The 12256-nt window shown below is 43.4% G+C and overlaps 1 protein-coding gene across 3 annotated transcripts in view; it reads left to right on the forward strand.

Moving 5' to 3' along the window:
• Positions 1 to 720: 720 nt before the first annotated feature.
• Positions 721 to 12256, forward strand: part of LRP11 (LDL receptor related protein 11) — a 31329-nt gene continuing 19793 nt past the window's right edge. For all 3 annotated transcript variants that reach the window (XM_071435723.1, XM_071435714.1, XM_071435704.1), the window contains exons 1-5: positions 721 to 1415; positions 6257 to 6420; positions 8865 to 9006; positions 11052 to 11177; positions 11896 to 12105. In XM_071435723.1, coding sequence (XP_071291824.1) covers positions 890 to 1415; positions 6257 to 6420; positions 8865 to 9006; positions 11052 to 11177; positions 11896 to 12105 — 1168 coding nt within the window. In that variant the 5' untranslated portion in view covers positions 721 to 889. The remainder of the gene's footprint in view (positions 1416 to 6256; positions 6421 to 8864; positions 9007 to 11051; positions 11178 to 11895; positions 12106 to 12256) is intronic.

Consider the following 12256-nt stretch of genomic DNA (forward strand, 5'->3'; position numbering starts at 1 on the left):
AGGATTACTGATTTTCAGGGATAATAGTTATTAATTTGTGTTACAGAATCAGCAATATTTTCATGATAAACCAGATGTTGTTGTGACAGATGTAAAACTGATTAATTTAATTGCAAGTATTTATCTGAAACTCATTTAGCAAAGACATCAAAAACTTGCATGGGAAGTTCTTCACCATTGTTTTGTGTGGTTAAGATCCTGTCTGGGATTTTTTTTGCAGGTCAGGAGGTGACAGCTTTGCACATTAGGTTTTTCACTACTGGCTTTCTTTTTTTGTTATTTCTGAACAGAAATGCCATGCCTGGGATGGAGTCTTCTGCAATTTCATTTTTGTCTCCTTAGGTTCACAGAACCACCAGCAGTTTCAGTGACCCCTACCCAACCCCGATTATTTTCAGGCATCATCTCATAGAACTGTCGAATCACAGCATGTTAAGGGCTTCCACAGAATGGAAGGGACTTTAAAGGTCATCAAATCCCAATCCCCCTGCCATGGATAGGGACACCTTCAACTAGACTAGATTGTGCAAGGTCTTATCCAATCTGGCCTTGAACACTTACAGGGATGGGGCATCCACAGCTTCTCTGTGCAGCCTGTTCCAGTGCCTCACGACCCTCACAGTAAAGAATTTCTTTCTAACATACATCTTAAAATTGCCCTCACCAGTTTGAGCCCCTTGCTCCTTCTCCTGTCGCTGCGGCTGCTGAAGGAATGTCGCTCTGGGGGCGGTCCCGGGGCGGGGCCCGCCGGAGCTGTTCGGGGCGGCGGGTGCTGAGCGCGGCCGCTCCGCCTGGTGCAGCCGGGCGGGGCCGGCGCCTCCCCGCGCCGCTCTCGCTGGGGGTGCCCCGGGGGGAGCCGCTCCCGCCGCCGCCGCCGCCGCCCGGGGCCATGGCGGCGCTGCTGGTGCTGGTGCTGCTGGCGGCGCTGGGCGGGCGGGCCGTGCTGCCGGGCGGGCGCTGCGCGGCGCCGCTGGCCGACCTGCGCTCGCAGATCTCGGGCGTGGAGACGCTGCTGGAGGAGTTCCGCCGGCAGCTGCAGCAGGAGGAGCCGGGACCACCGGCGACAGCGGGCGGCGGAGTGGGCGGCGGGGAGCGGTGCGGCGGAAGCGGCGGCTTCTCCGCCAGGCCCGACTCCATCATCCGCACCAAGGACTCCATCGCGGCCGGCGCCACCTTCCTGCGGGCGCCCGGCGCCGTGTCGGGCTGGCGGCAGTGCCTGGACGCCTGCTGCGCCGAGCCGCGCTGCACGCTGGCCGTGGTGCAGGGGCCCGCCCGCCCGCGGGGCACGGCGGCCGAGCCGGGCTGCTACCTCTTCAACTGCACGCACCGCGGCCGGCCCGTCTGCCGCTTCGCCCCGCACCGCGGCTACAGCTCCTACAGCCGCCGGACCGCCGGCGTCGCCCCGCCGCCCACGGGTAAGCGGCTTGCGCGGCGGGAACGGCGGCGGGAACGGCGGCGGGGAGATGGCGGCGCTCGGCGCGGGGGCGGCAGGGCCGCGGAGCCGGCGGCGGGGAGCGGGCGCCGTCCGTGAGGCCGCCCCGGCGCCGGGAAGCCGCTCCCGGGCGGTGGGGCGTCGCCGGTGGGAGGACGGGGCGAGGAGAGCCGGGCTGCGCCGTGCCGTGCCGTTCGGAGGGGCTCTCTGGGCCGGGAGAGGCGGCCCGGCCGTGCCCGAGGGAACCTTACCAAGGTGTATAAATACCTTAAGGGGAAGGGGATCAATAGGATGCTTCCAGGCTGTTCCTGTGGTGCCCAGCAATATGACAAGAGGCAACGGGCAGAAACTGATGCACAGGAAGATCCTGCTGAACATAGGGAAGAACTTCACTGTGCGGGTAGCCACGCACTGCAGCAGGTTGCCCAGAGACGTTGTGGAGTCTCCCTCACCGGAGATACTCAAGAACCCTCTGGACACAATCCTGTGCCATGTGCTCTGGGACCACCCTGCTTGAGCAGGGAGGTCGGACCAAATGACCCACTGTGGTCCCTTCTGACCTGTGAGGGCTTTGGGGGTGTTTGGGCTTGGGGAAACCCATCCTTCAATATCTCTGCCTCTGCAGAGCCCTTGGCGGGGCACTGTGCCAGCCAGCTGGTGGCTGGGAGCCAGGCAGTGGGATGTGCATGTTCCCTGGCCCCACACTCCCTGGGGAACCAGTGAAGTCCCAGCTCCCCAGGTACTGTACATATTGGGCACCTTCAAAACATGAAGTGCTTTTTTTCCCAGCTATGCCATAACCTGGTGCATAGCCTGAGAGCAAGCCATGCTGTTCTTGGGGGTGGTGTCCAAATGTCATTGCCTAAGACAGCTTCTTACTCACTTAAATCAAGATTTTTCTTGCTTAATAACTCAAGAACTAGACTGAAGAAGACAATGATACCTCACCAGTAGTGCAAACACAGCATGGACATTCTCAACAAGCACCTCTGGAAACTAGGCCACATCAAAAGCAGCTGTTTGTTCAATGCTGAAGCATATTTAGGAGCAATATTATCCAGAGCAAGCAGCTGTAGATGAAAACAAATCTGGATTTCTAAATTTGGAGTCTGTTTCCTAGCACCTGATTCAAAGAATTTGTTTGCCTTCCCCCACCTCCTGTTGTTAAACAGTCGCCACTTAACTAATTTTGACTTAATTTCATTATCTCTGTGGACGATACTTTCCCAAATGTCATCTGCATCTTACTCAGCAATAGATCTCATCTGAAGTAAATTAGTCACTGTGTGCAACAGGAGCAAGACCTGGTGTTGGTGTGGGTGAGAACAGTGCCCAGATGTGCCTGCTGTTACTGCTCTCTTGGGAGGAGAAACATCAGGCTTGAGGTCCATTTAGACCTGCACGTTTCATGAAAATGTCAATGTGAATCCCCTGGAAATACGAAAGAGCAGGGACTTGATTTATAGAGGCATTATGATTCCTAAATATTTGTTTGCAAAGTGCATGGGCAGGTAGATTAGAGAGCTACAAGGAAGGATCCCTTAGCAATAGAGATGAGGCAAGCTTAAGGTACCAGAAAAACCCAAGGTGTGATTTTAACATTTTCCACAGGAGTATTATTCTACAGTATTATTTATGTAGCAACTTTGTAGTAGTTGTATTTCATAAGCCTGTATGCAGCTGCATGATGAGATTTTACATCAAAGTCACACAGAATTAGGCTTCATTTTGAACTGCCTTAATTCTATTAAAACCTATTAGGAACTAATTTTGCAGTTATGGCACAATATAAATAATATATTGTACAAATGATGCTCTGTCAACTAGAAATCTTGAATTTCTTGAATTCCTTGAGTTCTTGAATTCTGGAATTCTTAAATGCTTTGCCTTTTTGGCAGCTTTTCTGACTATCAGTACTGGACTTGCAAGGCAATTTCAGTTCCTAGTCTGCAAATTGCTCTGTGTCCTGTTGGTTTTATTTAAAAGTCTGCCTTGTGGGTGATGGTGGTATTGGAAACAGGGGATTATGATTTCTTAATGCAATTACACTGGAGCTGAAACAAAGCCACAAATGAGAATGAACTTTTACTTAAACATCTGTCAGATGTGACATAGACCAGGAGAGATAAAATTAAAATTGAATTATTATTATTATAGTGTTTTGTTACCAGTGCATTCTTGAATTACATTGAAAAACAATCTAGACAACAGGATGATGAAGGCACGTCTTTTTTCCCTTCTGTCACCCCATGAATGAGTTTAAAAAATTTAGGAAAGAACTTTCCATTTCAAGATTTTTTTTCCATGAGGGGATAACATTTTAGCTGCTCCTTTTTTTTTTTCTTTCAGAGTACTTTTTTCTTGAGTCTTCTACTGTTTTCTTTCTGATAATACCAAGCCAACATTTACCCACAGATGTGGTGCCCTCATAATTCCAAAATATTTCTGTGCATTGGGATACAGTGATCTCTAAGATCACTAGTGGTGAGCAATGGGAGGATTCAATATCAAGGTAAACTAATACCAAACACATTCAGGAGTTTGCAGTGAAATAACCTTTTATAACAAGGCCTTCATTCAGAAAATTAGTTGGAAGCTTCATTATTGGCAGGACTACTCTGTATGGAGGGAGCAGAATAAATAAAAAGCAGGATGGAAAAAAAGCCTATTGTATTGGCTCCCTAAGAAAAAAGTGTTTCACCCCTTTTTCTAGAAAGCAGCCAGCTCCAGCATCTCAGAGGGTTGACCTGATATTTCAGTTCCATACTGCTTATTTACATTCAACTTAAATGCAAGTTGAAAGCAGAAGTTAAGAGATGATTTTTGCTGACCTGTGGCTGATAGCGTTTTATTCCCATGAGTGGTAGCTGCAAGTGGCTCCTTGGAGTATGCCTCCAGTGAGTTTGTCTCCTTGGTTTTTTATGCTGACTTCTTATTCCCCAGATTTGGAGGTGTTTCACTAAGGATCATGTATTCCATTGCTTAAAACTTTGCTGTGGCAAAAGAATCTTCAGCTCAATAGGCTGTCTCCTCCCATGCCATATGTCTCTAACAGGCCAAATTTTCCTTTCTGCCATTGATTTACCTTTCTGAAGATGATGTGGTGGCTTACAAGCAAAGTGTGCCTCCATCCTTTGGACCAGAGGTTTGTGTGGTCCCTCACACATCTTTAACAAAGGGCTTGAACTTCTGTAACTGACTCAATGCAACTCATGCTGCTGGAGTATAAGGTTTGACCAGGAAGAAAGTATCCTTATTGCTTAGGGGAATTGGGGCTTGTCTCTGCCCCTATGCCCCTCTGCCCCTATGCCCCAATGACTTGGGCATTGACCAAGTCATTTAAACCAGAGAAGTGACATGAAACCCCTTTCCAAGGAAGAAGCAGAGGACTGGGCTGTGCTGTTTGTGACCTAGGTCAGTTTCTTTTCAACAGTTATTTGTAAACTAAGTAACTCTGTGAAGATTTGTAAACTAAGTAACTCTGTGAAGACTGTACCTAACTCATTTATATCAAATAAAAGTTGCCCTGGCACTATAATGATGGTGTTTATTAACAATGAGTTTTGGGGTTTTATTAACAATGAGTTTTGGGGTTTTTTTTTTGCACCTGGATGTTTTTTTTAAAACAAAGTTCATTTTGAGAGGTGAGTGTATACAAATTAGACAAAGCTGCCTTCGTCATTGGATGAGTAAGAAGTGTTTCATACTTTCTATTATTATAGAAAGTAGTTATTGTATGTTTTCCTAACTTTAGACATTTACCTTGAAATTTTCTATGTCTGACCTACTGGTGAAAAACCAAGAAATAAGAATTTTGCTGTTTAGTCAGAGATAAACAGTTGTCCCACTGCTCCCATGAGCTCCAAGGCTTCAAGCACCTTCATGATACTGTTGAAGAGCACGTGCAAGGAATATTCCCCACACTGATGGGAAAGCACCTTTCCTTGTGCAGCTCTGCCCACATGGAGTGCAGTTACAACCTTGATTTCAGTAATTGCTCTTGTGAGCATAACATCAGTATCATTTACAGGGTATCCTTTGCAGAGCTTGAAGAGCAGAGAGCACCCTGCCACTTCAGGGTGCCCAGAGAGGGAATGACACTTGAATGGGGAGCTGTAGAAAGATGCAATCTTTGGGTTCAACTTTTGTTAGTCTCACCCAAAAGCTTGTGGTCTGATTGGCAAAAGTACTTAGTACTCACAATTTTAATCAGTAAAGATTGTACTTGGAATATAGCAAAATTCTGTAAATAAATATTCTGAATATCCAAAATATTCTGAAAATCAAGCTTTTGATATCTTAAATGAGGCACTTAAAATTGATGATGTCTGATGAATTTTAATCATCATGTGCACTGCTTCATCAGGGTGCTACCTCATGCTAAATCAGTCTTTCATTCCTATAATGATGTATTATAAATAGGGACTAGAAGTGTATTGAATTAAGCAGAGTGCTATAAAAGGTATAAAAAAGATGCTGTAACTGCCATCTGTATGTAAGTGGTATTTAAACTTATTTTCCTTAGCTCAGATTTAAAAAGTGCACTCATGCTAATAATCCTTTTTGTTGTACAGGTACCTAGAGAGGTTTTCTATGCTTCTCCATGTGCTTCTAATGTTAATTCCTGAAGACATCATAGGAAATCAACTTAAATAAAAGCAGATATTACTTTGCCTAACAAAATGTGCACTAATGAACATGTTCCTCTTTCAGGTAGTTGCACAGAGGTGAAACAATACCTTAACCAAGAAAGAAAAGTGGTTTATATAAATAATCACTCAGCCTCCCCTCATAAATTACTGATCTTGTCTTTTTTTGCTAAAGAAGAAGAATTTGATGAGCCCCCACAGTGTCAGGCTGGTCAGGACATTGTGCTGCAGTCACCTGTGGACTGGGTGCTTTTGGATGGCCGGGAGAGCTCCGATGACCACGGAATTGTGCACTACGAGTGGACACTGCTGCAGGGCGACTCATCAGTTGACATGCAGGTACATCTGCAGCCCACCTTGTGGCCAATTACTTCCAGATTGGTGTGTTCAAGTTTTAAATGTACAGCTACAAGTATTAAATATATTGGAATCTGTCTGCCAGGCAGCAAAATTAGGATATCTTTACAACCTGAACATTTATTTCACAGAAATGTAGTCTGGTCCAACTGTTTGTGGGACAAGGAGCCTCAATGAGGTTATTTTATCTGTCCAATCCCATCCTGAAGACCTCCAGTGAAGGAGACTACACTGTGTCCCTGGGTAGTTCCAGTGATTATTTCTAGTGGCTTACACAGTTAATCCCTTTCCTGGATGGCATGGGACAGCCAGCAGCAAACAAGTAGATAATAATATTCCACTGGATTTGAGCTCTGCTATATTTGTGCTCTCTGCACTTCAGCTTCTGTCACCCCAGTTAGAGACCCCTCAGTAATTCAGTTACTAAAAATAATAAGGGATTTTCACCAACAGTCTCCTGTCAGTGCTTATGGAGAAGCTACAAAGAAGCATGATGAAAACCTTATGAAATATTTTATCCATACATTTTCTACTGCACTTGGATTTCAAATTACCCATGAAGAGAGCAGTTCTTCAGTTTAGTCTTTTTTGTGAGTGCTGTAGGATCAGCAGAAAAAGAAAGAAAAAATGTCTCAAGTCCTCAGACTCTACTCATAGTCTCTTCACAGCCCACAACATCCAGGACATACTGGGAACTCCACCTAGAGCAGGAAGGATATGTAGAGGTGAGAGAGCGTGAAGCAAAATGAAGCTTTAAGACTAGTTGCTAAATATCATCTTTATTATCAAAGACTTGTTTATCAGACCCATTGCAGCATTATTTTCTTTAGAGAGCAATTAAATACTTTTTAAACTAATCTGTGATTTAGTAACATAGAGTAAAACAAAAATTAGAATTTAATAAAAACATTAATTTTATATTTTTAATATTACTCAAAGTCACTTTATAAAATACAGACAAGTCATATATCCATTCAAAGCTGTAAAATTCACATTAACCTTGGTGGCTTTTTAGTATTTGTTAACAGAAAATGAATTTGACACACATTTATGCTTAAATAAATACTTTTTTATTGTGTTCAAATGAGCAGGGATTTCTCCTACAGATATGTACCCTGGTGATTAACCATGATAATTTAAATTTTAGAGTTGAATTAATAGCTGTGATTTTTTTTTCATGCATTCTTCAGTTGATGTCTTTAGTGCTTTGGTTACTGCCCTGAAGTTACTGGATTTTGTGTCATTTATTCTTTGAGAGTAATGTATGAATCCATAGCTACAAGGGAGATGGGAGTGTGTTTAAATAAGATAAAAGGCAGCTGTTGCATTGCTTTTATGTAGCAAAGAATAAATAGAAGGCAGAGGAGGGGAAAGGACTGCTAGAAAGAGATCTTATCATATTGTAGAAAGAAGCCTTTTTTTTTTTCGTGTTGTGACTGATTATTGCTTTTTTAGGTAATTTGCTTCTCTGATTGCTACCCCCACTCTGTAGCTGCACAGCTCCTGAACACTTGGGGACAGTAACGGGTTGGGGTTTTTTTAATGCTGATTATCTGTTTTGAGCCAAAGTTTCTGTGTAAGCAGATACAGGCCAGCATTCTTCAGAGCAGCATGAGAATAAAAAGGAAAGCACAGAGGTCACCAGGAGGAGTGGTGGTGTATTCAGAAGTCAGTGGCATTTCAGAAGTCTCTGCACTGGGACAAGACTTGGGCTCCATGGCTCATGAGTTTTAAATACCACATTTGCTCTCCCAACAGTCACAGTGAACAACAGCAGGTTTTTTTTAGAGCATAATAATTTCTTTAACAAATCAAAGAATAAAATTGTAAGGGGTCATACACTCCATCAGGAGGTACTCAACAGTCTGATCAGATAACTGAGTGCATTCATGTAAATAGAAAAGGAAAGACATTTCAGGTAGGAAATTTTCTCACTGAAAGAAAAAAATGTGTTATCAATACACTCTTCTATAATGGAAGGTCTAGGACTCTGGCCATATTAATCAAAAATTCTTGTTCTCTTTCAGGCATGAAAATTTATTTCTGTGGATCCATGTGATCCATGTTATATTGTCTACAGACTAACTTGATAAAGAAGAAAAGGCCAATATTTTACTGTCTATCCTCTAAAATTACATTTCTAATTGCTCAAAAATTGATTTAAATGTATGTGACCATTTGTTCTCCATTTGAGTGCTGAGATTCACAGCTCCAGGTAACTGAGTAGATCATGACAACACTACCTGCACGTTGCGGGTTTTTTTACAAATGGATGCAAAAAAAAAAAAAAAAAAAAAAATGTTACATGCTGAAATACATGCTTGAATAGGCTGACTAGACTGCAGGAAGTATTTAATCTTATTCCTGGAAGGTCATGGATGGATCATTGTGGCAATATGTTTTTTTTCCTGTGTGCCTTCACTCAGGTACCCCAGCCAGGAACACTGAAACTGTCCCACATTCAGGAGGGCGGGTATATTTTCCAGCTAACCGTGACAGACACTGCAGGTCAGCGGAGCTCTGACAACGTCTCTGTGACCATCCTGCCCATGGTTCATTCTGCAGCAGGTGAGAAAATGCCTGGGGCTGCCTCTGTGACACCCAGGGTATGGTACTCAGAGCAGAGCAAGGGTCTGATAAAGGTAAAAATGTTATTCTCCATTTTCAGTGTTTTATTTTGCCCTTGCTCATTACATAATGACATATCTTTCAGCTTAGAATCTCTCTTTCAAAGTGAGGAAACAAGGAAGCATCACTTGCCTGTTAGAGAAATAATACTTTCAGGCACTGAGTATTTGCCCTTCTATTGCTAATAAGCATGCAGGATTGGAAGAGTGAAATATTGACACAGGCATCATGTGCATTGTAACAGTCAGATGGTGTGGGCATCGTGACAGGGCTTGTGCTATAGGGAAGACCCAGTTAAAATTACCTAATAGTATGTTTGAGGCAGACTAAGAATAATATTGACCTGCATCTGTAGTCTGAAAGTTGACATGTTTTTTTTGTTTAAATGCATTTAAGTTTTTCTTTCTGATGGTTGTTATTGAAGCCTTATGCTACTGGGGAAGTTGAAACTGGAACTGACCCATCATTTTTAAACTCTGAGCTTCAGAAACATGTGAAAAGCATAAGAGGTAGAAAGTAAGTTACATTTCAGTGGCTGTCAGTCCTGCTCTTAAATGTAATAACTTCTAATTACATTGTAATTAACAAGTTGCTAGTGCAGATCTGCTGCTCTGGCACAAAGTTAAATAGCATTATCACCATGTTTAGCAGAACCAGTGAAAATCTTGCTCTGCCTCAGCACAATATCTCTATGTGAGAGGGTTGTCCCTGTGGCAATAAGCTTTTATTAAGAAAAAATCTGCTTAATAATGCCAGTGTTCCAGTAATGGATGATAGAGTTGTGTTCATTAATATTTAATTCAGCTAAAGCAGCCAGAGAGGTTTGCTGCTTTGTTTATTTGCTGCTGTGGGTATCTGGGGTATCTTTTGTATGGACCACATAGGGGATTTGCTGTCTTCTTTATTTTTCTAATTCCCCAGCTGCATTAGCAATTCAAGTGCTACTGTTGTAGCCGGACCAGTTCTTGATGCCTTAATACGTGCAAGATCAGTGCTATTACTAGTGCTGAAGTTTAGGAGATGCATTTTCAGATTTTAGGGGTTTTAAACAGTTGTCTGCATTCCTGGCATCCTTCTCTTAGCCTGGTGCATCGTTTGGTACGCAGCAGGATAACAACCAAAGGCTGTGCTCCCTTATGCAAATTGATTTGCTCTTACAACACTAATCAAGCACTGAACTTGATAGTGCTTTACAAAGTGATGAACTGCACTGCTGTTGGAAAGACAAAAGCACAGATGTAAACACTTCATAATTACAGAATCAGAATGGGTTTCAGGAAAGCTTTGAGTATGCAAATGGGACATCCAGAGATACTGTCCATTTCCAGGGGAATCTAAATGTTAAAGCAGGCAGCAGTCAGTTCTTTCTGGTGAAAGTAATTTGTGAGAATGTGACCTAGTCCTATTTTGGTCTGTGCTGTATTGAAGTCACTGGATGCTGATGTCAATAAATGATGAGCATTCTTTGAGTATTTTAATTACATTGTAAAAAATATGCCATAAAAGATCCCATATGGCCCAAATGTGTGCATATAAAGCAACGTATTGGTGTTGAATGGATATGTAGTAGGAATTATGTGTTGGAGGGATGCAGTTACAGCCACAGAGATTTCATTTATTCATTTTCAGGACTGGTTCTGCATCCTTTAAGCCTAGGAAGATCTCCTTTCAGCTTAGGCCAGCAGAATTCAAAGCACTGTAAGGGTGCTGCACAAGGTGTAAGGTACAACAGCCTCCAGGTTGAGTACTCCTGTAATAAACAGATTACCAGGCTAGTGATGAAGGTGCCAGGAACAGCTATTGCCTATATTTGCTTCTGAGTCAATACAATGGCACACAGCTGAGTCTGGACTTTGTGCCTTGTTCATGGTGCTTCTTGACATGACGTGGTTTTGCTTTTTCCTCCATGCTGCAGATTTTAGTCACTGACTCAGTATTTACTCCTTGATTTCTCTTTTGGTAATTTGGGAATTGTTTCTCAACAGCCTGTGTTGGGGTTTGCTCTCGCTACCAGTTTATCTGTGATGATGGCTGCTGCATTGACATCACGTTTGCGTGTGATGGTGTGAGGCAGTGTCCTGATGGATCAGACGAGACTTTCTGCCAGAACCGTAAGTGTGCCAGGCCACAGTGGCACAGCAGACTGTGAGAGTAACCACAGCCTCAATGACCAAAGGGGGACAATGCCACTTCTGGGGCCTCTCTCCCTGTGAGCAAGCAGTTTGCTCCCAGTCTTTCATTGGAATTAGCACATGGGAAGGTTTAATATTTGCATACTTAGGTGCTCAGAAATTTTATTCAAAGCATATTAAAACTGTCAGGAGTCCCTAAGTGACAGGTTTTGTGTTCAGCAGTTAAGAGATCGGCTTTGCACTTGTGTGATGATTCTGGAAACAAGAACTGTGGTCTCTGTGTGAAAAGGTGTCTCAGAGGTACCCTTCACTGTGCTGTTAGACACCTTGCAAGAATCTGAAACACTGTGGACACACATGGGAACCAATTGATTCACCATCATGCTATTTGCTTTCGTTAGTCATCCAGGCTCAGCTAAGTGAGCAAAACCCACCAGAGGGTGAATGGGCACAATGGCTAACCACTCTTTCATTGTATTTTAGTTGCTGGATTTCACTGTAGGGGTCATGAGTGTACTCTTGCAAGCAAGTGTTAGGTGTCTGTGACTCACATTTCATTATATGTGTGAACCTGAGGAAGTTGTTCACTCTGCCTCAAGGCCCATCTTGGACAGTCTTCCTTAAGAATACTTCCATTCCCTTGTTGTACAAACTTTTTTTTTGTACATTGTACAAAAATTTTTGTTTCTGTTAACAGTCAGCTCGGGTCGGAAGACAGTGACACATGCAGCTCTTGGCACTACCCAGCAAAGGACTGCAGGACTGACTGAAAACACAGAGGAAAACTCTGCAGTGAACACCCTGAAAGCCACTGCCAGAAATCAACCACTTCTCTCAGTGGATCCAGACATGTCTAACCAATCGCTTTCTCAGGGACCAAAGAAACAAATCAGTGGATTTGTGCCAGGTAAGAATTGAATCTGTTTCAATAAACCCTTCTCCTTAAAGAAAGGAAGTGTCTTGCACCTTAAATTTAATTTGTCTTTTGGTGTCTGGCTAAGAGGAAAAAAAATTCAAATGTTAATAAATACAAAAGAAACCTGTAATAATGAAGTTCT

Source organism: Agelaius tricolor, unplaced genomic scaffold (assembly GCF_023055355.1).
Source record: "Agelaius tricolor isolate 1412-34295 unplaced genomic scaffold, bAgeTri1.0.p SCAF_1, whole genome shotgun sequence".
NCBI classification, from domain to species: Eukaryota; Metazoa; Chordata; class Aves; order Passeriformes; family Icteridae; genus Agelaius; species Agelaius tricolor.